Here is a 26,443-nt window from a genome sequence, read left to right as displayed (position 1 = left end):
CAGGGATCTGGACCCCCCGGACTCCCCACAAGGTCAGTTGGAGCAATAGACGTAATCCCTTGGAGGAGATGGGTTGGAGGGTGATTGGGTACTTGGGTTAATGATTTAGGCAACATCTCTCCCTAGCAGGCTGGTACTCGGGTTAGGGTCTCTGGAGTGTTAGTTGCGGGTGGGGAGGCAAGAACTAGCTGGCAGTACCACTGGGGGTGAGTTACTAGGAGCAGGATAGCAGACACACGGGGGAGGGTGGGGGGGTAGTTGGGGTAGTTAATTTGTTTGTAGACCTTTTTTCAGATTACTAAGGCTTTCGCCACGTGTGTGGGGAGTCCCGCCAATCAGTGCCTTGTGGGCACGGACTTGTACTGTGCATGCAGGAGACGCCATGTCTTTACAAACACTTATTGTTCCATCTGCTTCTACCGACATGTTATGATTGATCACTACTGTCTCTGAATGTCTGTCACACTATACGCCGCCGGGCCTCCGGGATGCCGGCTGATGGGCCATGTCTACCTTTTCCCACTGGTGCTGACAGGCGGAGCTCCTTTGGTTGATGGCAGATATTGTATTCTATGTAATGCTTACTATGCATCATGAATAATAAAGGCCTTTTTTAAAAATAAAAAATAAAAAATAAAAAAAAATACTTTGTGCCTGGGTGGGGCATAAGAGCTGAGCTGAAAGATGGACTCTCACCCATGAGGTCACTTTGCCATGTACAAGATCTGTAAGATTCCTTGCTTTGGTGTGGACTCCCACTACTGATGGACCAGCGGATTTATGCTATCAAAGCACATAGGATACTTGATTGTTTTAGAAACCAAGCCGTAATAGCTCTCATCAGTGAAATAACCGGCCTGGTGTTGAGAGCTTAATTTGCTGCCTTTATGTGCAGGGGTGGTGTGGCTCACCCTTGCAGGGCGATGGCGGCGTGGTCTCTAACGTCTCTTCACTCTCTGAGCAGGACTGTGGCACCTAACCGCTCAGACAGAATGCCTGAGGAGCACAGTAAGCACCTCAGATTAGGTACCTGAATGATTCTGCTTCCATAAGGCTCCAGACCCAGGCTGTTCTGGGGAAGGCCTTGTCCAGTAGCTGCAGAGTAAAGGCCAGCCCAGCCATTCAGCAAGCCGAGCCTCCTGCGCTGGAAATTGGTGCTTAATGTGAGAGCTGGATCCCAGATGTGTCCCTGAATGCTGGAGTCAGCAGGGAGCATTTAGTCTGGGGGTGAGCAGTTTTACATGTCAAGAACGGTTAGCTGCTGATCGGAGAGTCTTTTGGTCACATGTGCTCCTGTATAACTACTAGTATTATATAAGTGCATGCCGCAGGTGCAGCAGAGACAGACCGTATAATATATCTATGTAACTACAGATTGTACACCTGTTACAGCACTGCTCGTTAACTTTGTCCTACAAGAGCACTGACAACTGAGATGTGCTCTAACGGAATGGGGGACCATTCTACTGCACTGATTCTCACTATATATGCCCCTGTGGGAATGCTCGAGCCAGAAAGAGAATGGAATGGCTACAGCCCTATTAAGTATTTCATGTGTAGCTTAGTGCTGTGGGGACGTGGCCAAGCAGGCTGCAATGGTGGACGCGTTTTGCTGAGGCTCCACGGCGGACGGTCACTGTGTCCGCTTCACAGCGTCGATCCCAGCTGCAAAATGGACGTTCCGTGTTCGGAACCCACGGGGCTTCCAGCATCGGTCAGCCCCAGCTGCCACACTTTGTGTTTCAGGCAAAACAAAGCTTTTCGGGAGACCGACACTGGATGACAAAATGGCGGCAGCCCGAGATTTCGCCCGGCATCCAGGTATCCAGTCATCCTAAAGGGCAGCCGACCGGGGGCGCCGCGCGCAAATCCAGAAGGACCTGGCCGCAAAGACCAGCGGCAGCCCGCGCACCCAGCAGCATTTGACCGCTCAGATACTAACCGGCACACCGTGCATCGGGCGGCCCTGAGAAACCCGGCCACATCCTTAGCAGAGCGCAGCAGCAGACGGACGCACCAGCAGCGGCTGGATAAGCCTATCAAGAGGAGGTGAGATCCATCGCAGGAGACCAGTGATTACAGACTGACTCCCTCCCCCCTGAGCAGTCAGACACCGGACCACCATTTCAGCCGAGGCTGCCTGACTCTAACATGGCGCCCGGCGGCGGCAACTGGTGAACGTCCACAGGGAGGGAGTAAGGCACCAACAACATTGGAGTGGTCGACATCATCCTACAGGTGGTGAGTGGCAGGGAAACCCTCCCCCGGTGCGGCCTGATACCGGGGAGGTTGTGGGGCGCCCCCACCACCACCACTGAAGCCCACCAATATCTACTGCCTGACCCTAAAATGGCGGAGTAGCAGACCGCTTGGCGCCAGGACCGATCGTCCACCTCAACATCTAGCCGGCCACTACCTGCTCCTCCACGACCCCGCAAGACATTTGGGGCTCGCACCGATCTGGGTCCCCCAATATTCCAGGCTGCAGGAGGTGCTTAACGGCAAGGACAGTGGGGGAGAACCAGTGCCAGCGACGGTTGTCCCCCACAGAGTAACCTGAACGGTGCCAGCCGCAAAACGCGACAGAGAGGGACGCCATTAGACCGACCAGCTGAAGTGCTCACCGGGGACAGGCAGCACCCAGAACTTACGTCAGAGGAGAAAAGACCCTGCACGACACCTGATAAGCCCGAACACCACACCGCGCAGACTCGAGCACAACTAGACCATATGGGAACCACGATGGGGAAACCCAGAACCACACAGACCACCACGGTGCCGGAGACTGCGCCGAAAAATATGCCACAATTAAAGACGGGGGCCACATTGATAGCGACCCCCTCCGACATGTCCATATCAGACAAACTTGACCGAGTATTAGCAGCCATCGAACTATCCAGAGTGTCTATGGAGGAGAGGCTTGGCTCTTTGATAACCAACATCAGCCTCATCAAAGAATACCACCGGAAACTAGCTGATAAGGTCAACGAAGGGGGAAAGATCATGGCAGACTTGCAGCCTGCAGGGAAAGACCAGCAGAAGACGATTTGGGATGTCCTAAATCGCCTGTCCATAATGGAGGAGCGCGTAGTGGACCCGGAGGCATTGAGGGACAAGACCCGGTGGGTCACATGGAGGCGTGGCTGAAGTCCTTTACCCCAGCTGCAGACAGGTCGGCCTTCTTCTCCATTGAACACGCTCACAGAGTCCCGGCGCGCAGACCCCAACCCGGAGCACCCCCTCGACCGATGCTCGCAAAGTTTTTACAATTCAGAGACCGGGATGCTGTGCTCAGGGCCACTAGGCGATCCGGGCTCCCTTCGAGTCGAGGACAAACAGGTGATGGTATTCCCGGATTATGCGAGGGCAGTACAGCAGCAGAGATCGTTCTTTCTGGAGGTAAAGCGGAAGCTAAGGGTGAATAATATCCAATACTCCCTTTTATTTCCCGCCAGACTCAGAATCGTCTACAACAACTCAACCTTATTTATTACATGAGAGGAGGAGGCGAGAGACCGGGGGGACATGCACTGCCCGCAGCTACCAGGGTCAGGAATTGGACGAGGACAGAGAAACAGAGCGCCACGGCCCACAAAGCGCAACCCAATAAGGCGAGAACACTACAGCTAGGAGCCCAGCATTCGACTCCCCAGATCTAGAGCAGATTATGCAGGAACACTGAGATGCTCTCCGGGCCGTAATGCCATTACATACCTCCCCGACCTCAGACGACATGGACAGCCCCCCGCGCCTGTTTTCCTCAGCGGGTGAGGAGGACAGTGATGGAGCGTAGTCTAAGGGAGACTCCGTCACCCTGCCGAAGGTTACCCCCTTCCCCCCCAGAGACAGCAGATTTCATGGGGTAGGAAACACGCAGGTTCACGCCACAGAGACTGCAATGGAAACTGTAATGGGACTATAGTAGCAAATGGGCACGGGCGGCCCTGCTCACAGCTGGTCGAGGGCAACTCCCCACACAATGGTAGGTCTCTCATAATACCAGTGCACCACAGCTCAGCAACAGTCAGGGACCACACGACGCACATTGATCCTTCAAGGACCCGCCCATGGACCACCCTCGCATACACGTACCACCACCCCCAATGTTGTTAATTGTTTGTTGACACTCTCCTTCCTCCAGAGCGTCAAATTGAACATATCGCTCCCAGCAATAGGTCCCCAGTATTGGGTCTGTTTCCCGACCCCAGTTTTCAGTTTACCCACTCCATTCACCATGATCTCTGGTTACTCCCCATATACGGGGCAGGGGTATGCACATACATCCCCACGTAGTTTCGCACATGACACTTACTGGCTAGTGATAGGAGGCTCCACTCTTTCGGGGACCGAGCGCAACCACGACCCAATTTCGGATCTACTATGGCACGCACAGACTTCCAGTTCTTAACCCTCAATGTGCGGGGGATGCACACAGCCTGGAAGCGCTATGCGATATATGCGTACATTAAGCGACAACAGGCACAGATCATATCCATTCAGGAGACCCACCTCACTAAGGAGGAACAGTGCAAACTCCAGAAGAAGTGGCGAGGCACTTTCTGCGGCACGACCTACTCCGCTTTCGCGAGGGGTGCGCTCATCTGGATTCGGCCCGGAGTGCCCTTTCGCGAAACCGGCAGACGAGTGGACCCTGAGGGCCGCTATGCGTTACTAGACGGGCTATTGGATGGGCAGCCCCTCCTTGTAGGCAGTATCTACGCCCCAGACACCGTTTTGGGGAACCTTGACGGGTGCGTTAGAGGGTTTCACACAGTCCCCGTGGATACTGGGAGGGGACTTCAACTGCTCCCTAGACCTTACACTGAACAGATCCTACCCCCTGCCAAGCGCTCCCCAACCCATGCGCAATCAGCCGCATTCCGCGCCTGGGCTGCCCGCTGGTCTCTGGTGGACGCATGGAGACACACACATCCGACCTCCAAAATATACTCATTTCACTCGATAACTCACAACTTACGAGTCCGTCTGGACCGCTTTATGTGTACACCAGGGGTCTCCAAACCGGTCCTGGAGGGCCGGATCCATGCCAGATTTTTAAAATTACTACATGTATCTCAATGGAGACCCCTGGTGTACACAGTCTCTCCTTTCCCACATCAGACACTCGGACTACTTGGGCAGGATCATTTCGGATCACAAAGCACATACTCTATCGTTAGTATGGTGACCACCAGTGCCGCCAATCCCTACGTGGCGCCTCCGCAGGGACTGCCTTCTGGACCCAGTGTTCAAACGCGAGAAATCAGAAACCATTCAACATTACTTCACTGAAAATACAGGTACTACATCGACTAGCGCCCTAGAATGGGACGCTTTCAAGGTAGTCCTGCGTGGCGCATGCATCATACAAATCACAGGAGTGAAACAGACACTAGAAAGGGCAGTGCAGACCGCAGAACAACAAGTGGCCAGGCTCTCTAAAGCAGCCGATCAACGGGAACTCCCCCCACACTGTTACCGGAGGCCAAAACCAAATACGAAGAGGCATGTGCTGATCTGCGGCGTTACAATTTCCGCACATACACCAATAGAGTCCATCACGAAGGGAACCGCGCCGACACCCTGTTGGCTTGGTTTATCCGACAAGACACGCACACACAACCGATCACCAGCATTCGCAATGCCACAGGGGAGGTAGTCTACACGCAAGCTGATATCTTAGATACCTTCCATGACTACTACACCATGCTCTATAGCAGGGGTCTCCAAACCGGTCCTGGAGGGCCGGATCCATGCCAGATTTTTAAAATTACTACATGTATATCAATGGGGATATCCAAAAAATCTGGCATGGATCCGGCCCTCCAGGACCGGTTTGGAGACCCCTGCTCTATAGGGAGCCAACTCAGGACAGGGGGAAAAAAAATTCGAAACATGCTGATCTCACATACCATAGTCCAACTTACGGACGAGGAACGCATGATGTTAGACGACCCGATCACAACAGCGGTGATCAAATCCACCATACACCACCTGGCAAAAACAAGGCTCCGGGACATGATGGGTTCCCGAGGGAACTGTATTCCACATTCTCCCAGCAGTTAGTCCCGCAGCTTGACAGTCTTTCGGAAGGCGTTAGAAGTGGGACTCCTCCCTCAAACGATGCGAGAATCTGTATTGGTAACGTTCCACAAGCCAGATCGGGATCCTTTTTCCGAGCTTCCTATCGACCTATCACCCTCCTGACCCCGGATTGCAAATACTCCCCAGGCTAGTGCACACTGATCAGAGTGGATTTGTCTCTGGAAGAAATACCTTCCAGAATATGTGACTACTGTTCCCGATTCAGGACGGGGTGTGGGGCAGGTTCCCAGGGGCGGCGTGCCTCGTGCTGGATCTTGAGAAGGCGTTCAACACCCTGGCATGGCAATACCTCTTCGACGTGCTATGGAGGGTGGGCATAGGGTCCCAATTTACGGCATACACCCAGCTTTTATACACTGATCTCACCACAAGGGTTAGAGTGGGCCGCTCCATTTCTTCTCCCATCCCGGTTATGCGTGGTACACATCAGGGGTGCCCCCTGTACTCCGTAATATTTGCCATCGCTATTGAGCCACTGACGGCTAGGCTGCAGGAGGTAGGCGAGCACTGGGGCATCCCTCTGGGAGGTCGCACACATTGCGTCTCCCTACATGCGGATGATCTCGTTAGAGACATTACAGCGGACCTCACCACCCTCTGGACAATGCTTGCAGACTTAGAGAGGGCTGCGGGACTCCGGGTGAATTGGAAGAAGTCCTCTCTCTACCCCCTGCATCCGAACACCCTGCATAGGGAGATTTGTATGGGAGACGCCTCGCTGGCATGGTCCGGCAATGACCCGCGTTACTTGGGAGTCAGACTATACCATGAGCCCCAAGACCTCCTGGAGGGCAACCACTATCGGGCCCTCCGTGGACTTAAAAGCCAAGTTGCCTTCTGGCAGACCCTACCCCTGGCTCCCATCGGGAGGGTAACCTTATCTAAAATGATCATGGTGCCCCAGCTTCTATATTACTTCACCAATATCCCAGTTGTCCCGCCTCAGACCTTCTTGCAGGAGCTCAATTCATTACTAATTTCCCTGATCTGGGGGCGGGACCGCTGCAGAGTGGCCCTGTCGGCCCTGCAGCTGCCTCGCGATAAGGGAGGGATGGGCCCCCCATCTATTGAAGCATTTTTTGGTGGCGCAGCTACAGTGACTATCACGCTGGACAGCGCATCGCAACTTTGGGGAAACTGAGACACAGGACAGGCAGGTAACAGTCCCGGAGCTGACCCGAATGCTCCTTCCAGGCACCAAACCCGATCTGGCCCATCCGCGGTTGGTCAAAGCGGCCAGAGCCTGTATTATGCGAGTTCACCGCATGTCCTAGGGGGCACCGCTGTATTCCCCATTACTGTAGTTGGCAGGACTCCCTAAAGGGCGCAGGTTTTACACCACCGGAGAGCTTAGAATTTGGACCAAATGCCAGCTCACTGAAACAGAGGCCCTGTTTTCCAACGGTCAATTAATTCCGTTCGCTGACCTAGTTGAAGAAACCGGGCTTCCAGCCGGCCAACTCCTACTGCACAGGCAGCTGGTGGCGGACTGTGAACGGACCTGGGACCTCGGAAGCAGGGAATCCAAGACTCACCCGGTGCTGCACACACTATTACATATGGGGGCTGGCAAGCACCATATCACATGGATCTATAAATCCATTATGGAAGTGCCGCTGACCCGATTACGGCCCCGCTGGGAGGAGGACTTCGGTCGCACCCTCTATGATCGCGAATGGCAGACGGCCCTAGAACTACACAAAAAAGTGTCCCGCAACCAGAGATTCAAAAATATCCAATTCAACAAACTACACCGTGCTTATCTCACACCGGCGCAGCGTAAACATTTTTACCCACCATCCCACTTTGACGGCCCCCGTTGTTACACCCCGGACGCCACATTTGCTCATATGTTTTGGTCATGCCCAGTGATACAAACCCTTTGGACGACGGTACACACCACTCTTCAGACAGTCACAGGTCTCACAGACTTCCATACATGGGAGGCATGCCCCCTAGGCATTTTTAAAAGCAATTAATGGAAGAAAGTAGAGACCAAATTTGCCCTGCTGGCCGTGCTGCTGGCCAAGCACGGTCTGGCAATGCATTGGAGCGCGTCAGAGGGGCCCCCAATAGCTGCATGGCGGGGGAGGTACAGAAGGGGGCTGAAGCCGAGGAAGATCTTATTCGGCAAGAGGAGGCCCGTGGCATACAATGGCAACCTATCTCATAAGAATAGGCAACACTCCTACAGGACTTTAAGCACACACATACGAACGATGCGGAGCATGCGCAAGACTCCCAGGAGGCACCAGAATCCACTGCATCCTAGCCCAACCGCGTGTCCTATTCCCCCCCCCCCCTCCTCTTCACGACGCCAGCTCCATCAGGGTCACCCTCCAGGAATCATAACACTGGATAAGAGTGGGTACAGTGCACAACGCTAGCGGAACAACGTGGGGCCCCTCTACATTGACCCTCGCTTTCTGCGACCCCAGGCCCCTCCCCTCTCCTCCCTGACCCCATAGTTCCCGAGTTACACTCCCCTAACTTTAGTTTGGACACCGGATTATCAATAAATGATACCCTTTACAGGGGGCTTTGGATCAGAGACAGTCATACGGGACAGAGAACGGCAGTAATCCTACCACTGACCGCTTCCTCAATGCGTTCCGGCACCTTCGGCGGAGATGATAGGAGGGACCCCCCCCCCATTCATCAACAAATCGACTAAGTGATTACTTACTCCGCTGCCCTTTGTCATAAAGCTGATAATGTTCCTTTGTACTACCGAAGTGGTCAAGTTGATTACTGTATGACTTGTAACATGATAAAATCTAATAAAAAGATTTATTACAAAAAACATGCTTAGTGCTGTAGAGTGAGTGGTGTACGTTATTGGTTGAAAACTGCTTGAGACTGTCTGATCGAAGTCTACTGTGCCTTGATGTCGAGGCATTTGCACATATGAGTAGGTGGGGCAACACATTAACAACCGCAAAATCCTAACAGCTGGAATATTCGGGGCTTGTGTTTCCATGCTCTCCACCATCCAACATTGTAATATTTGAAAGTATTCGATGCCCCGAGGAAGTCGTAGGGGTGACACCCCTAAGCGACAAAACGCGTTGTCTAAAAGGAGTGGATGGAATAAAAACACCAAAGAAGTTACAGTCTATATCATTGTTTATGACATTACTCAAATGTACTATACTATGATTTGACTTGAATTGCATGTGCTTTGAACAGTGTAAATTGTAATTTTCAATCTCAGATTGATGGCAGGGGAAGCAGGGTACATCTCCCCTTTCTGAATGCACCGCTAAGATACTATTTGCTTAGGACAAATTAATATCTGCTGTTGCAATTTCTATATGAGCGTCTGTAACTCCCTGAGCCCAGCTCAGTAGACACTACCTTAATAAAAAATCTACCACTTCTCATGTGAATTGTTGGGAAGTTATGAATGCCTCTTAACTGATAGCGTTCATGGCTGTTGAGGGATCTAGGTTTGTGCCAAATCCAGAGAACTCATGACATGAGGGGGCATGGTCTGCCTCAAAATGGCATAAGACGTCTCCTCTCTGAGCTCCGGACCCCCAAGACCTTTCCCGCCGCAATCTACTGTATCAGGGTTGAAATTCCACCCCTCTGACAGCAGAATAGCAGTCTGACCCTCCGGGTGGCCTCGGGGGACCTTATTGCCCGTAGGGGCCCACGCCGGAGCTGTGAACAGAGCCCCTGCTCTGCGACATGGGCAGAGACAGCACCACCGCCATCTTGCCTGGGTATCGGGATATCGGTGGCCCAGGCCCTCGGAGCTTGCTGCCCGTGAAGTCTGACGCCTGGCGAGTTCACTGTTGCCAGGGAAGTGGGGACTGCAACGCAGGCTATCTCCTGGGCCCCTGCACGGTATAAGAGCGGGTGCTGAGGACCAGAGAGTCATCAGCGGTGGAGCGCACCCAAACCCAGTTGTTTGCAGCAAAACGCCTTTACAACTGGAGCTCCTGCTTTGAGTCCTCTGTGGTGTGGCATACTCGGAGGCTGGTAAACACTGAGCTGCTGACTTGCTTGGACCTGGACGGCTCCTGGAAGCATCCTGATGGTAAGGCCTGGTCCTGGTGCAGCTGACGCGGTTCCGCTATATTCGACTACTGCAGGTTGAACTGCAGAGGGCGGGACCCGCTGGAGCCCAGAGAGCGGGGGACCTGGAACTGTGGTGCATGCTGCTGCCAACCCCTTGGTGCCTGCAGGGAGCTGCACCTGTCAGATTGGGCCCCAGGCTGTACCCTACTGGCTGCCGGATGCTAGCTGGTGATGCTGAGAAGCGGGGGGCCAAGAGGGCTTGATTGAGGCACCCCCGGGCAGCACTCTGGTTGGGAATCCCTGCCCTAATACCTGGAGTGCTGGGCTCTGCCCAGTGGAACCCTGTGACTGGGCCTCCACCCTGCGAGTGTGCCGAAGACTGCCTGCACTTCCCTGGAAAAAACCTGGGGCAGCCTTGGTTCGATGGTGGATCCACCCTGCTGAAGCATTTGAGGGGGCTGGGTTTCAGGGAGGTCCTGGACTTGAACCTCTCAGGGTGAACGTGCTGAAGCCTGTACCCCTCCACGGGCCTGGTGTGTACAATTCCTGCCAACCAGTAAGAGACTGCTCCGTGGGGTCTGGAGGCAGCTTTTGAGATCAGTATCTCCAGGGGGTGAAGCACCTCTGGACAGCCTTGACTCACCCCTTTGCTCAGCTGGGGTGTGCAAGCAAATCACGGCACTTGAGGCCAGCAGCATAATTTGTGATAAGCCTAACCTTCCTGGGCATCTTTGAGCTGGCTGGATGTGAGGACTTTGAGCGCTGCTGGCCCCCGGAACACCTAACCACCCTTTGACATATGCATGCAAATCCTAGATTCCTCTCAGTGTCAAGGGCAACCCAACGCCGGAGCTCGATATGGCCTGATTCTTTGGTCGTCGGTGTAGGAGGCTCCCATGACTTGCTCCTGGCTCTTCGACATGCCCTGAGGCAGATCCACCAGAGCTTCGTCTGGAGCCATGGACAAAGACATCTCTGTGCAGGATGGTGACTTTGGAAAACCAGCAAATTGACCTCTAACTGAAGCACAAAGATAACGAAAATCACAGCCGGAGGAACAATATTCGCATCAGGGGCATCCTGAGGGGTATGAAGGGCACCAGGAGTTTATTACTGAAACCTGGACGGATGACACTTCACAGCCAGACCTAGTCATAGCAGTCCCAGAGGGATATAAAGCCCACTGTCAGGACAGGCCCAAACAAAGAGGGGGTGGGCTGGCCATTATTGCCAGAGACTTGTATCCTGTCAGAACAACCTCCATTCCATCAACCTCCTGTGAGGCTATGCAATTTGCCATTAACGTTTCCCCTTTGTTCAATTTTAAGGGAATACTAATATATCGCCCTCCAGGATCCAAGACGGCTTTCCTATCCAGTATTAACACCATGATGGAATCGGTAGCAACGGAAAGCACCTTTACGGTTCTAGGTGACCTAAACTTCCACCTAGATCAAGGTCACCTTACCGACTCCGCTGCCCTCATCTCTGATTTAGATACCCTAGGGCTAAGACAATTTGTAACGTCCTCCACTCATCAAGCGGGCCATATCCTGGACCCCATCTTTTCTAATTTAGAAGGCCTACAAATTACCAACATCCTCCCTATGACGTGGACTGACCATTTTGCAATTTTTGCAAATATACCCATCAATAACCTGGCCAGCATCAATCCATGTCCCACGCCCAAACAGTCTTTTAAAGACTGGAAAAACATAAATCATGATGAACTGCAACTTATATTGGAACAAACCCGTCCCGCGTTTGCCTCGGACCCTAACTTAGCTCTCCAGCAACTCTACGACTGGTTGAGCCAGGCTACGGACCAATCTGCCCCCTCCAAAGAACACTCCAAAAATAGATCTAAACCTTCAGCCCCCTGGTATAACGAACAACTAAGGGCACAAAAACAGATTAATCGTAGCAAGGAACGAAATTGGAGAAAAGACTACGACACTGCCAGTAGACTAGTCTACAAGGAAGCCCTGGCACTTTACAAAGTCATGATAGCAAAAGCCAAAAAACAATATTACAGTGACCAAATTGAGAGAGCTAAGAACTCCAGTAAACAACTTTTCCAAATCACCAAAGCACTTTCAGGGAATTCCCCCGACCTTACCCCCCCTCCGTCGCAACTTATGTGTGACTCTCTTGCTTCCTTTTTCTTCACTAAAGTAGATGATATTTACCAGGCTTTCTCCACCAAATCATCTCCAATTGTAACTATACCTACTATTTCCTCTGCTAATATGTTTCTCACTTTTCAACCAGTCACCCCTGACCAAATAAAAAATATATTATCCACCATCAAATCAGGATCTTCTTTGGACCCCTGCCCTCTCTCCGTACTTCGACCGGTCATGGACTCTATCATACCAGCAATCACGCAGGTCTGCAATTTGATTCTTTTGTCAGGCAATTACCCGGATCCCCTCAAAAACACCCTACTAAAACCCCTGTTAAAAAAACCCTCCCTAGACAAAAGTGAGCTAAAAAACTATCGTCCCATTGCTAGCCTCCCTTTCATGGCAAAAGTGACCGAAAAAATCATGAACATCCAGATTTCTGAATTTATCGAAAAACACCAGCTCCTTGACAGCACGCAGTTTGGGTTCAGGAAACACCATGGCACAGAAACAGCCCTGATCAAAGCCGCCGACGACATCAGGGTAATCAGGGACCAAGGTGGCACTGCCATACTGGTTCTGCTAGATCTATCGGCGGCCTTCGACACGGTCGACCACAACACCTTGGTCGACCGTGTCCAGGGATGTGGCATTGGCCACACTGCCAAAGACCTAATTGCGTCCTTCCTTGACAAAAGAACACAGGCTGTCATTCTAGGTCCCTTTCAATCGGCCCAACTCTCCGCTCCCTGTGGAGTTCCCCAAGGCTCATCCCTGAGTCCGACACTTTTTAACATCTATGTGTCGGACCTTGCCAATACCATCAAGGCACATGGGATGAGCCTAACTTCCTATGCCGACGACACCCAACTAGTGTTGGCAATCAAAGGGAACGGAGAACAAATAGCCGATAAATTTAAGAAGGGGCTCCTAGACATAGGAGAATGGATGGCTACCAACTGCCTAAAGTTAAATTCAGAAAAGACCGAGGTACTCATTTTTGGACCCCTGTCACCAGCCTGGCCAACCAGTTGGTGGCCTGAAACCTTTGGTACCCCTCCCACACCTACTACCAAGGTTAGGAACCTCGGAGTCATCTTCGATGACGGTCTTATTTTTCTGGACCATGCTAATAAAACAGTGTCTACGGCACACCTGAAATTAAAAATGATCAGGAAGATACGTCCTTTTCTCCCTGATTCTGCCATTAAGACACTAGTCACTGCCCTTGTCCTCTCATCCCTGGACTATTGCAATGGGCTATTTCTTAATGCTCAAACCAGAGTAATCACAAAACTACAAACAATACAAAACGCAGCGGCACGCCTGCTCTCAGGTAAAACAAAGTTCGAATCCATCTCCAAAAATATAACAGACTTTCACTGGCTCACTGTACAAAAAAGAATTCACTTTAAATCCCTCTGCATTGTGTTTAAAGCTCTCAACAATCAAGGACCACACTTTCTCAAGGAACAATTGCAACTCCACAAACCCACCAGAGCTTTACGATCAGCCACTCTTCATCAATTGGCTGTACCTCGCACCAAAACCGTTACTTGGGGAGACCGTCGGTTTCTGGCGGCGGCACCCAGACTCTGGAACACCTTGCCGCTCAACATCAGGCAAAGCATCACTCTCCTTCAGTTCCGTAAACTCCTGAAGACCTGGTTGTTTATTCAATAACTATATCACCTTGCCAGCTTGCTTCTTCATCCGGTCCAAAGCATCATGCCCCGTATGTAAACAAATGATTTATTAGCGCCAAGACGCCCAAGGGTATTTGCTGCGCTTTATAAATATTAAAAATAAATAAATAAATAAATAAATATCATGTCCTTTATGGCAGACTTGCTCCATGCCAACAGGGGAGATCCGGATCCCTTCCCCCAATGCTGGACAGGGCACACAAAGTAGAGGCAATCCTGCAGGCCTCATGGAAAAAGGCCGATTTGGTGTATAAGGGACATACAATTCAACTGTTCCATGATCTTGCACCTTCCACCATGCGGTGCCGCAGGGACTGCCATTCCATCACCAACAGGCTTTGGGAACTTAGTGTCTGCTACCAGTGGGGCCACCCCTTTGCCATCATCTTTGACTAGAAGGCAAGCGCAAAATCCTCTGATCACTGAAAGAAGCCAAGCACCTCCTGAACATCACGCCGTCCTCCAGGAGTGGAGGGGTAACTAGTCCCTGGCAGGCTCACCAGCCCAGCAGACCCAACACCCTTTGTGGTGTACAGTGCCCTCCAGAAACACCTCTAAACGCAGTACAGACCTCCAGTTCTGTCAAGCTAAGAAATACATTATCCAACATCTTTGGAACCTGGAGGCATCTTCCACTTTTCCCCCCGGCGGCAGACTCTGTCTGATCCACCATGCCATCCTCCACATCGAGGGCACTTGGTGGCCTCCTGTGACACGCGGCATCGCACACCCACTGCTGGCTCAGATGTTTGCGGACAACCTGCCCTCTCAGCAGCCTCGGGGGCTTAGGGAGCAGACTCCTGGTCAACCGCCTTCGGGTCAAGCGGTGGGTTACAACTTCTACCGCAAGCCACCTCCCCCTGGCTGTATATATGGATACCAATACCTCCAATATGGACTTGTGGTGAGCTGTTGGCCCTGAAAACCATGGGCCTTTGTGGTCCGTTGAGCTTAAAACATGCACTTGCTTTCGGCCTGGCCCTTGGATCCAGACTTTTGGGGAGTGATTTCCCCTGGCCCGTCGGCGTTGCCATGGACTAACCCCCTTCATCTTTGAATCTACTGTTTTGGCCCGGTTGCCATGATGTTTTTCTTATATGTAACATGCACTTCTTTTTTATCTAGGTCGCTTACCATCCTGGGCATACCCTCCCTCTTCCGACCAGTTGAGACTGGGTTGGTTTGCACAACCCGCCACAAGGTCAGAGTCTGACCCACCTACCACTAGCAGCGTCTTCCCACATGTCCACTTCCTCCCACTCCCCTAATGTCTGACAGCTGGAGTTGTGATTTTCTGCAAGCGATCTTTTTGCTCTAAGACTCCGAAGGTGGTCCGGGATGGGGAGGGGCTGTTTTTAAAGCTTACTTTACAGCCTGGCCTGCACTCCTTCACACTTATGAATGCATAAGCTCCCAACCAGGCACAAGATACATTCCTTAGGACTTTGCTTAAGGAACACCTGTCCCGGGAGGGTAAAGATATAGTGCTGGGAGGGGACTTTAACTTGGTCTGGACCCCTCTCTAGATCGTAGTGAGGCCTCACTTCAGGGAAGTGGTGCCATGTCAGCAGACGCATGGAGACACCGCCATCCTGACACAAGTGATTTCTCATTCTTCTCCCATGCCCAACAGTCATATTCACGTACTGGCTACTTCTTCCATTACCTCAGACATTTCGATCTCTTACCATGCACACGTAGAATTGACTTGGACTAGACTGAGAGAATCACCTTGCCCCTCTCAACAATGGCATTTTCCACCACAATGGATACGGGACCCAGTGGACACTGAGGTAATCCACATTGTGATAAATTACTTTGAGACTAACACCCACCCGTACGTCTCGGCACATACCCTTTCGGACGTGCTTAAAGCAACTATGAGGGGTGAAATCACTTCTATTTCAAAAGCCCGGTGAGAGAAGCCAAGCTGAATGAAACAGGCCTGGCCTTGGAGATCAAGGACCTTGAAAGCCAGGGCCATGCCGCCGTCCCGACGCGCAAAGCATCGTTTGACCCTCTTGTGGGGTCAACAACGCACCAACAAGCCAGAGCGAGCTTTCTTTGCATTCAAACAAGGGTTCTACGAGGGGGGCTATAAGGTGGGGATCTTTCTTGTGAGGAAACTACGGCAGCAAAGGGCTTACACTCATGTCTCAGGCATTTAGATGGTGTTGAGTGTATGGGTTACCTCAGAAACAGCCAAACAGCAGACATTTCAGGATTTTTATCAGGCCCTCTATGCAAACAAGGAGGTTCCTCTTGACGCCATTGCGAATACCTGGCAGGATGTCAATGGGACCCCCTTGAGGTTTCTCACCCGGAGCTGCTTGAGGCCCCTAAAACTATGGAGGAGCCACAACGAGCCCTGCAAAACCTCCCTCTGGGTAAGACCCCTGGGCCAGATGGTCTGCCTGCAGCTTTCTATGGTAAATTTCTCCAGCAATTGCAAAAACAACCGCTGGCCCTAGTTAACACCTTCACAGCTGTTTCGGAGCTCACCCCCACCATGTCCAAGGGTGAAATCTCTCTGATCCAGAAGCCAGGCAAGGACCCTTCGCTCTGTGCCTCCTACCGCTCTTTAGCGCAATGCAAAACTGTATACTAAAATCCTTGCCAAGAGGCTGGAGCTCCAGAGTCCTATCAACCCAGATCAAGTTGGCTCCATCCACAATAGGCAGGGACCAGGCAATATCCACAGCTTGGCCCACCTAGTGGAGAAATCCCACTGTCATGCTGTCCCTGCTGCCTTCTCTCGATTGATGCGGAGAAGGCTTTCGACAGGGTCTGCTAGCTCTTTTTATAGGTTGTTCTCCAGGTATAGGACTAGGCCCTGCGATGATTGATAGGATTGGGGCCCCTTACACCTGCCCGACCACGAGAATTCGAGTCAGCTGTCCCAAGCTATTCACCTAGAGAGGGGCACCAGAAAGGGTTGTCCCCTATCGCCTCTCCTGTTTATCCTAGTGGTAAAATCTTTGGAGGCCACCATTCGGCAAACTGAGGATATAGATGGGATAGCTTTGAGAGGACATATCAACAAGATCACCTTATTCACTGACGACTTCCTTCTGACTCTTACCCAGCCAGAGAAATCTCTTCTGGTGCCTGTGCACTCACTCCAGGCTTTTGAGGTGGTTTCAGGTTTCAAAATCAATCTGACCAAGTCCCAAGCATTGAACTTACCTATTCCCCCAGCGGACCCCCCAGCGAACAAATCCTTTACTCCCTCTCAATGGGCACCTAGATTCATCCAATACTTGGGCCTCCGGCTTATGTCAAACTTTGGCTACCGAATGGCTATTCTGTAAAACCTCCACCATTCGAAACTCCTCCAGGTTTCATGGTTGGGCTGTTTAAATACGGTCAAGATGTCTCTCTTACCAAAAATGTTATACCTCTTTCAACGCCTACCTATGCTGATCCCTCAAGATGAGATACGGCGCTCCAGTGGGACCGGGGAGGGCTAGAATGTCCTAACTTCCTTGAATATTATTGGGTCGCACACCTCTGCTTCTTCTCAAATTGGGTAGTACATGAAAGTGACAAACATTTTTTTCTTTTGGACCGTGCTGTGGCCTGTCGCCCCTTCTGGGACTTAGCATAACTCCCCAGACATGCAAGGCCACAAAGAGCCCTACATTGCCCCTCCCACAAAAACAGTCCTAGAAGTATGGGCCAAAGTGGCGGTAAAGTGAGGCCTTATTACTTTTTCTTCGCCCAACACTCACTTGGTCTGTAACCTCGATTTTGCTCTCACTTTGCAGCCCCATTCATTTAGCCACTGGAGGGAGATTGGCTGTCGCATTTTCAGGACCTCTTTGATGGGGGACTCCCTCAAGTCCTTCGATCAGTGTCAACAGGAGTTCTGTCTCCCTGGGTCCTCCAGATTGCAATATTATCAGCTACAACACTGGAACCTATCCCCACCCAACAAGCAGGGGCTACCCACTAACTAACTGCCTTTGAGACTTTGGTTTGGTCATTCAGTGTATCCCGTGGGCTCATCATGTGCACATACAAGGTCCTTCAACACTCCACCCCTATCCATCCACATCGCTACTAATCACAATGGTACGCTGACATTGGAGATGAGCTGCCTATGAAACAATGGAAATGCTTATGGTGTGACATCCTGCAATTTTTTTTTTAAAAGGACATCCCAATGCGAGACGGCATACAAAGTAATGATGTACTGGTAAACAATTCTCCCGAGCACTCAAATGTATGTTCTAAACATGTATACAAAGTCCAAAGTATAAAAAGTGTAGATCGACACAGTTACAGATCCGTGGTCCATGTAATGATCAATAACTCAGATCCTTTCAATCAAGGTTGATTTAATTCTCAATAGTTCTTATCTTCGAAATTCATGCAGCCTCTGTAGAGGACGCCGACTACGGAGCGGTTGCTGTAGATACACGGACCCGCAAAAATATATTGATCTTCTGTGGAGATTTTGATACTCGTCTACAATTAAAGAAGACTCCCTCTCTGAATAATTTGAAAGTGTGGGGGTTCTAATGTGAGATTGAAAAATATATTATGTTTTGTATCTGATGGAAAGAGAATTGGGCGATGGATATTGAGATTACGCCCTGATGAAGTCAATGTTGTGCTACCTGACACGACGAAACACGTGTTGGCTGCTTTATTTTGATGGCTGCTGTTTGTGGACAATCATGAATTTCGAAGATAAGAACTATTGAGAATTAAATCAACCTGGATTGAAAGGATCTGAGTTATTGATCATTACATGGACCACGGATCTGTAACTGTGTCGATCTACACTTTTTATACTTTGGACTATGGATACATGTTTAGAGCATACATTTGAGTGCTCGGGGAGAATTGTTTATTTTATTTGACCTACTCTTGTGGGTTGAGGTGGGTGTTTTGGTAACCACACCTCTCCCTCTAAAAGCACCAGGAACAGATTGGCGTATTGAAACTATCCCTATACTTTGCTGAGCCCCCTACTACCTGGGTTACCGAAACATTTGGTTAATGATGTACTGGTACCTCACACCCACCCAACTACACACCATCTTTCCCTCAACTTCTCCACTGAGCTGGCACCAGAAGACTTTCTACACATCTTCAGAAAAGAATTCCTCAGCCATATTCGGGAAACAATAGGCTTCCCGATCCCGGAGTCCTATTCGAGAGTCCTTCTTGACATTCAACCCCAACACCTTCAGACCATGACACACACAGAATGGAACTTAATCACTCGCATGTTGGGGGCTGCCAAGCAACTTGTAGCATTGCACTGAGAACATCTTGCTGCCTCCTCCACAGCCCTATGGTTCACACTCCTGTGGCAAGTCCTTGACATGGAATTGCTTTGAAATAGAATAACCCACAGTGAGAGGAAGTTCACCCCTATATAGCAACCTCTTCAACAATATTTCTCCCATTAAGAATACACAAGCCTTAACCCCTTCCCTGCTGGCTACATTCCCCGGCTGTGCTGGGGGGAGGGGGGGGCGCGCCAGCGCTCCCATGCTCATGACGAGCTCAGCTCGTCATGAGCTACAGTGCTCCTGTGCTCATGACGAGCTGAGCTCGTCACGGCCACACGCTCAGCACAGCAGACGAATTAGCCCAGTGTGCGAGCGTTCTAAAGGCCATGACGAGCTCAGCTCGTCATGAGCACCGGAGCACTGTAGCTCATGACGAGCTGAGCTCGTCATGAGCCTGCAAGGGGTTAAGCCTCCTAGACTTAAAGCTCTCCAGCTCTTTGACTGAGCTTCCACTCTTAGTCTACAGCCCTCGTCACATTCTCCTACCCTCCACCTGCCGTTGTTTGGCCCCTTTAGGGATTTGGGTTTACAATGGGTGGTTGGGCGTGGCTAAGATGACGGCGAGACAAGACGCTTGTGCCTAATCTCCCGCCTGCCGCCCTCCTGTTCCAGCACAGCATAGCCCCTGGGGGGCCCGCCTGGCAGGAGAACGAAGTGATAAAAACCCCCCGGTACCCGCGGACCTTCCTGCACCCCGGCCTGGACATCTGACGGCGCAGGAAGCGGGGCCGAAGAAGAGCGACCCGGCCGCCATTGCAGTGCGGTCTCAACAACGCGGTGCCCATACCACGGGCACCGAGGCCTGCCTTCCCCCTCCCGGCCCCCACACAACGGCCGCAACGGTGGAGCTGCGCCCGGCAGGAGACTATCCAGGACCTAAGTAGTGAGCCCGGAGTGAGAGGGGGGGTGTCCCGCGCGGTGGCGACCCCGACCTGTGTGTTTGGTCGCATTAGTGCCCGGCCTCGTGGGTGCGCCGGCCAGCCCGGGCGGCGCTGGAGACGGCGGCGGCAGCCTGCAGGAGCCCCGAGGCCCCTGGTGTGACGCACGGCCTGCAGACGTGTGGTTCCTGCGGGAGGGCGTGCTCCCTGGACGTCAGCAGCCCCCGTGTGAGAACCCTTCGCCCCAGGGCCTTGGCCGTGTGGGTGCCCAGACTGTCTGGGGGGCCTGGCCTTCGCCGTGTCTAGAGTGGGACACAGCCCGGTGACACGATCTCGACCAGGACGGGAGGGGCATCTGTGGCGCTCACGGCCCGAGGAGCGTGGGACCCCCCACCGGGCCTGGGTTGAGTGCTGCGCGCAGTCTAGGTGTTGGAGATGCGGCGCGCAGATGTCCAGCCTGGTGGGGGTGAATAGACGCCCTTGTATTCTGGAGCATTGGATTGCTGGTCGACGTATGAGCCCGGGCGGCTGGTAACAGTATCGCCTTGCCGCATTGGCCAGCAAGGAGTGGTGCTACTCTGAGCAGGGCCTGCCCAACGGCACTGCCGTTTTGACGAGGGCCCAGCCTTAGGGCCCCCCGAGTGAGGGTCGAGTGCTGCTTGCGGCCGGCCCCAGACACTTGGAGGGCCGTGTCGTGCAGATCCCCGGCTCGTGGTGCAACAACCCCAGAGTCACACGGCGTGACAGGGCTGGGCCATAGGAGGGACACAAGAGATTGGGGACTGACTGGCAACAAGAGCTGCCTTTCGAGCTGGACAGTTTCCACATAGCGCGCGATGACCTAGCGCGCGTATCATGCCCTGAGACAACCGCCCCTGGATCACACGTGACGGCGCTGAGCCTTGGCTCCACGACGTGCGGAGTTATACAACAGGAGAAGAGCATTGGCGGAAGGGCCGACTTTCCGGAGTGTGAGCCCTATCATCACTTTCACCACATTGGAGCTGGGACTGACTGGGCCCTGCGCTGACAGTGAGTGGTGCTCTCTTCGAGCTTGCGGGACCTGCATGCTGACAGGATCGGTGTCCCCGCGCCCGGCCCTCAGCACCCCATAACATATCCCGGGGGCCCCTTGTGCCCTCCCCATCAGTGGCACGCGCTCGACGGGCAGCCGCCCTCGGCCGGTGACCTGGGCCCGGACTGTTAAGGTGAAGCTTTTGAAAGACATCTTTGGTCGCGCCCAATCCAATCCGAATATGGTGACCGCAGCCCCAGAAGCCGAGTAGTCCAAGCAACAAGCGGCCCCTGGAGATGAGCCCATCACTAAAGCTTTCTTAGAGTCGCAAAGATATACAGTCAGTTAAGGCTGAGTTTGCCACGGAACTTAAGGATGTACGCCGCGAGGTCGACTCTATTGGGGAGCGGGGAGTCACACTTGAAGAGTCCAGCGATCCCACAGTAGCGGATCTGGCGACACTCCAGCAGGAAGTTATCCGGTTACAAGACCAGAACATAGACATGCAACTTCACCTGGAGGGCATCGAGAATCGCTCCCGCAGACACAATATCCGCATCCGGGGAGTGCGGCACTCGACACATCCTGGGTGACTAACACGGCGGACATAGTCTTGGACAGAGCTCATAGGGTGGGCACGCCCCGTGGTCCCCGGGAACTGCCTGCTGACATCTAGGTGTGCGAGCAGGATTTCAAGACCAAAGAGGCCATTCTCTCTAAAGCAAGAACCATGCACCCGATGTCTTTCCAGGGCCACTCACCTGTGCTTTACCAGGGCTTAGCCTTAATAACACTGCACTTCTGTGGAAGCACTGCTGGTACAGATGCAGGGGTTTTAATGATTCGTATTCCTTAATTTCATATATAATCAATTATCGGAACAGCCCTCATACTCTTCCTGGATTCCTCTTTAAAATCATGAAGAAAGCATTCTGTTTGTTCAACAGTGACAGGCAGTTGAAACCTAGCAGCAACTCGCTGCATCAGATTGTGAAATCCTCCTATATCCTCTGGTGGCGAATCAGATGGTAGAGGAGTCGGTGGTGAAGGCATAGGGATAATGTAAGAATCCCAGGGATCTACATGAGGGTTCTCTGGTAATTCACACTCTTCAACTTCCTCATCAGAGGATTTGTCCTGATCCTGATGAGGGTCTGGAGACTGTTCTTGAGGAGGGTCAGGAAGTTGAGGCGTTGGAACCGGAGCATCAGGTGGGGCCAAGGGGTCCGAAACCACCACAGGCGGAGGTGGAACTTGTGGAATACCTTGCTGCGGGAGAAACCGCTGTCTGTAATCTGCTAGCATGGCTTGCAGGTCCTGTATAAGAGTTGGAGGCAGAAGGCTCGTCTCACTCTGGAGAGATTGCCTATGATAAACTCTATGATGCGGGACAACAATGTCCTCTTGATAATATTGTTCATGATAATCCTAGAGCACTCTTGTCTCCCTATCTGTAAGTGTCTTAGAAGGGAAGGTACGGCAAATGTTGCAATCTTTTGCCTCATGTTTAGGGTAGAGGCAGTAGATGTGGTCCTTATGTTGGTAATCAACATGAACTCTCTTCTTGTTGCAGGTTCTGCAGGGCTTGAATAAGGCCTTCTTGTCAGACACCATGGATTAAATGAAGAAAAAACTGAGTGGCACTCAGGGAGACTCCCTTCCACAAGACGTGCGGTGAAAATCTGAGGAGAACTGGCTCTGCTGAGAGTGTTCTAGAGGGTGCTGATAGCTGATTGGTTGGGACAATTTGTTGGTCCTTTTAGCATAATGAAGTAGATAGGCTACTAAGATCTAGGCCTTTTCTTTGGGGCCTACTACTATTATTTACCTTTGGCACTACTTTTGTATTTACAGTGGGACTCCCACCTCGGCGACGGGGAATGATTCAGGCATGTGATTCTATGAAAGATACCCCAATACTGGATAAAAAGACAACGAAGGCCACACGGAATGGCTGACTAACATTAGGAACCCCACTGTAGATGGGGACCAGACTTCCTCAGGTATCGATGCTCCACAGATTCACCAAATGGGATGCCATTGGCATCACGACATTGGGGGATGTCATCTCTTGTGGGTCCCTTAAGGCTTTTTCAGACCTGCAGACGGAGTACAAAAAGCATCGCTCCCAGTTTTTTCACTATCTTCAGTTACAACATGCCCTCACTCCCTACCAAACACAGCACTGAAATTCCAGCTCATTCGCCACTAGAGGCGAAAATCCTGCAGGCAAACTATCGGCTATTCATCAAACACTACTGGACCAATAAATAGCCAGATCTGATGGTGACTGTGAGAGAGGCATGTTCCCGAGACCTAGGCCACATTGAAGATGATGACTGGAGGAAGGCATTGGTAGCCCCAAGAGAGACAATAGCGGATGCTAAGTTCCATCTTATTCAACTTAAAACACTCCAACACATGTACCTTACTCGGACATGCATATCTCGCATGGGATTGATTAGCTTGGGAATGGTTTACGTTGTGGCAACGCTGACGGGTTCTACTGCACACCTTTTGGAGTTGTCCCATCCTATCACAGTTCTGAGAGGGCGTGCTGGGGACTTTGAGGACAGTGTTGGACTGGAGGGTCTTCTGGGAACCGAAACTTCTCCTATTACATGTTGCGGAATATGTGGAGGGCAATGGTATTAAGAGGTCACTGCGATTGCTTGTGGCTAACTTAGACATTGCAATGGTGTGGAAAAGTGCAGAGGCCCTGTCCTGGGAGAGGAAGGGCATGAACTTCTGTGTGGGCGTGGAGCATCCAGTGTATCAGGCTAGAGGATCCCCCATAAGCATGGTAAAATCTGGAGAAACTGAGCAGACCATTGAGGGATCCACTTAGAACCTTGCCCATCTAGGCCTTGGCTTCAAGACAACAAGATACGCTACTTTGAGATCACATCATGTTGAGACCCAATAGAGGGAACATACTGGTTTCTTGACCTAGTGACTTCTGCTAATGACAGCCGTAGCCATTGCTTCCTGGTCCTTGTGATACAGTTATCTGGGTTTTGGGTGGCGATGCAGAGAAATAATGTCGAATTGCTAACACTATGTATCCGCCTTGCGCCAGACTTGGCTTTTATTTTGTTATGCTATGTTTTGCTCAACCAAAAAAAGACTGAAATCATTTCAGGGCCCTTCCCAAAACCCTAATGTGTTAAGACCTACTGAGAAGATCGAGCAAAGTTCAGATGGCAAGATAGCCGAACTCAACCATAAACATCAAGTCACTCCAAACTGAAGCAAATGTCTGGGATGGAGCCACAATGCAACACAGCATCCTTAAGAAACAGAGCTAAATTCACAATCCCTCAGAGGCACAACTGCAAACAAACTGCTAATGGCAACACCAAGGAGTCAAGGAACCAGAATGATAATTTTGGACCTGAAGGTCAGAGTTTCTGGTGCCTCTCTTAAAATTTCTAGGCACAGTAGTGCTTGCTTTCTTTTTACAAAACATTGGTAAAGGACTTTTAGTCGGTATGCTATACTCAATACTGCATACTAATGAAAAGGCATTAAAAATGCTTTGGCAAGTGTTTATTTATACACTAGCCTATGTTATGGATAACTGTCTATCCAAAGATTTTCATGCAAACGTAGATAGTAAATTTAGTTAATAAATCACTTCATGACCTGTGTGGGTCTCTGTGATATCTTGGCATGCCACATACTTGAAATACATTGAAAACATCTTACACAATGTTCAACTAAAAATGTGATGACCTGGTTGTCAGTTTAATAACACTGGTCACATATTCAATGTTAATAAAAGTAATATTCAGTGGTTTGTAGTGGGCTACATTTTCGGTATTTATTGTCCAATGTAGCAATAGCATTGTAACATATGTGTTTACATACAGCCGCATATTGAAACCAGAACTAGGAGCTTGCCCTCACCAACACAAGGTTCTAGGATTGGTGCTTTCAAATTAAAACCACCTCACAGATTTATGCTTACCAGCAGTGATGACAACAACATGTGGTCCACTTCCAAAGCCAATTTGTGAAATCCTTTTGCCACATAAGTTATCCAATCGCTTTGGTTCAATGGTGTTCTGAATATCTCCCGTCCCCAAACAGCCACTACTATTTGTACCCAAGACAAACACCTATGGGGAAAATGTAAAAATTAAGTCTCATTATAATAGTAAAGAATTGAAAGTCTCCAAATCAAATATATGAAACAGTAAAATAGCCATTTAATCTTTTTCTGACCATTTTCCAGTTAGAGAATGGCTATACCCAAGGCTAGGAATCTGAAGTAAAAAACAGGTCTTTCCTACTTTATTATACATTCAATGTAAGGTACAGAGTATGCAGTCCAAGTATTGTAATACAGACAGTCTTCTATCCATACTTCTAAATATAATACTTTATTTATTATAATGTTATTAAATAGATCATGTCACAGAAAACATACAAGTTCAGCAGCCTGCAAAGTGCATCACCTAACAGGAAGGAAGAGGAATTACCCCAATAAATATTAATATTTGGAATTAATGAAAACACGTCCAGCTTTATTAGTAAATATAGCTTGAAAGTTAGAAATACATGATCTTGGAAACAGTTAGTCAGTAAACATAATCAAACTAAATGTTTCCGACTATTAAATGCACCTTTTGTTTGAAAATATTTACCTTGAAGAACAAGGTTTTATTATGTTTAAGTCAGACTTTTTCAGTTTAAACCGAGCCATAACTTCAAAATTGTGTCTTTGCCATACATGGGCCCTTTCTATTTTAACTCCATTTCTAGGCAATTCGGGAGCTAGAGCCAAGTCATAGGAAGGTCAATTCACTGGAAGATGTAGTAATAGTTAAAGTTCAAATGTATTACTTTTTTTTAAACCAAAAGTACTTTCAGGCCAAGACTCTGCTAGCATTTGTTGCACTGTTGGTGTAGCATTCCTGGTGTACAGAAAGATAGTGGGCTATTCCCTCTTGCAAACATTATTCCTCTGTTCACAAGCTTCTGCCTGGGCACACAAGTCTTATTTTCGGGGACAGAAGACAGGCCTGCCTCCTGCATTGCCTCATTCTCAAATATCTTTCTCCTTTCTCCTCAATCTAATATCCTAAAGTAGTGCAATTTAAAACAACCTAAACTGTTAAATCAAATGTGGTCTAAATCTTCCAAAACCTGAACAAAACACCCATCCAGAGAGGTGATCAAGAGCCTCCTTGTTTCTTCAACAAGCCATGCATAAATGTGAAAAGGCTTCCACACTCTATCTTCAGATCTAGATTTATCTTGGTGTACTAACATTTAA

The 26,443-nt window shown here is 50.5% G+C and overlaps 1 protein-coding gene across 1 annotated transcript in view; it reads right to left on the bottom strand.

The window, feature by feature from the left end:
• The window catches only part of RCBTB2 (RCC1 and BTB domain containing protein 2), a 557,466-nt gene that overhangs the window by 439,317 nt on the left and 91,706 nt on the right, over positions 1 to 26,443 (bottom strand). The window contains exon 4 of the mRNA XM_086934986.1: positions 25,133 to 25,283. Coding sequence (XP_086791112.1) covers positions 25,133 to 25,283 — 151 coding nt within the window. The remainder of the gene's footprint in view (positions 1 to 25,132; positions 25,284 to 26,443) is intronic.

Source organism: Lissotriton vulgaris, chromosome 8 (assembly GCF_964263255.1).
Source record: "Lissotriton vulgaris chromosome 8, aLisVul1.2, whole genome shotgun sequence".
Classification (NCBI taxonomy): Eukaryota; Metazoa; Chordata; class Amphibia; order Caudata; family Salamandridae; genus Lissotriton; species Lissotriton vulgaris.
The sequence above is the reverse complement of the archived record's forward strand: the minus strand, read 5'-3'. Positions and strand labels throughout refer to the sequence as shown.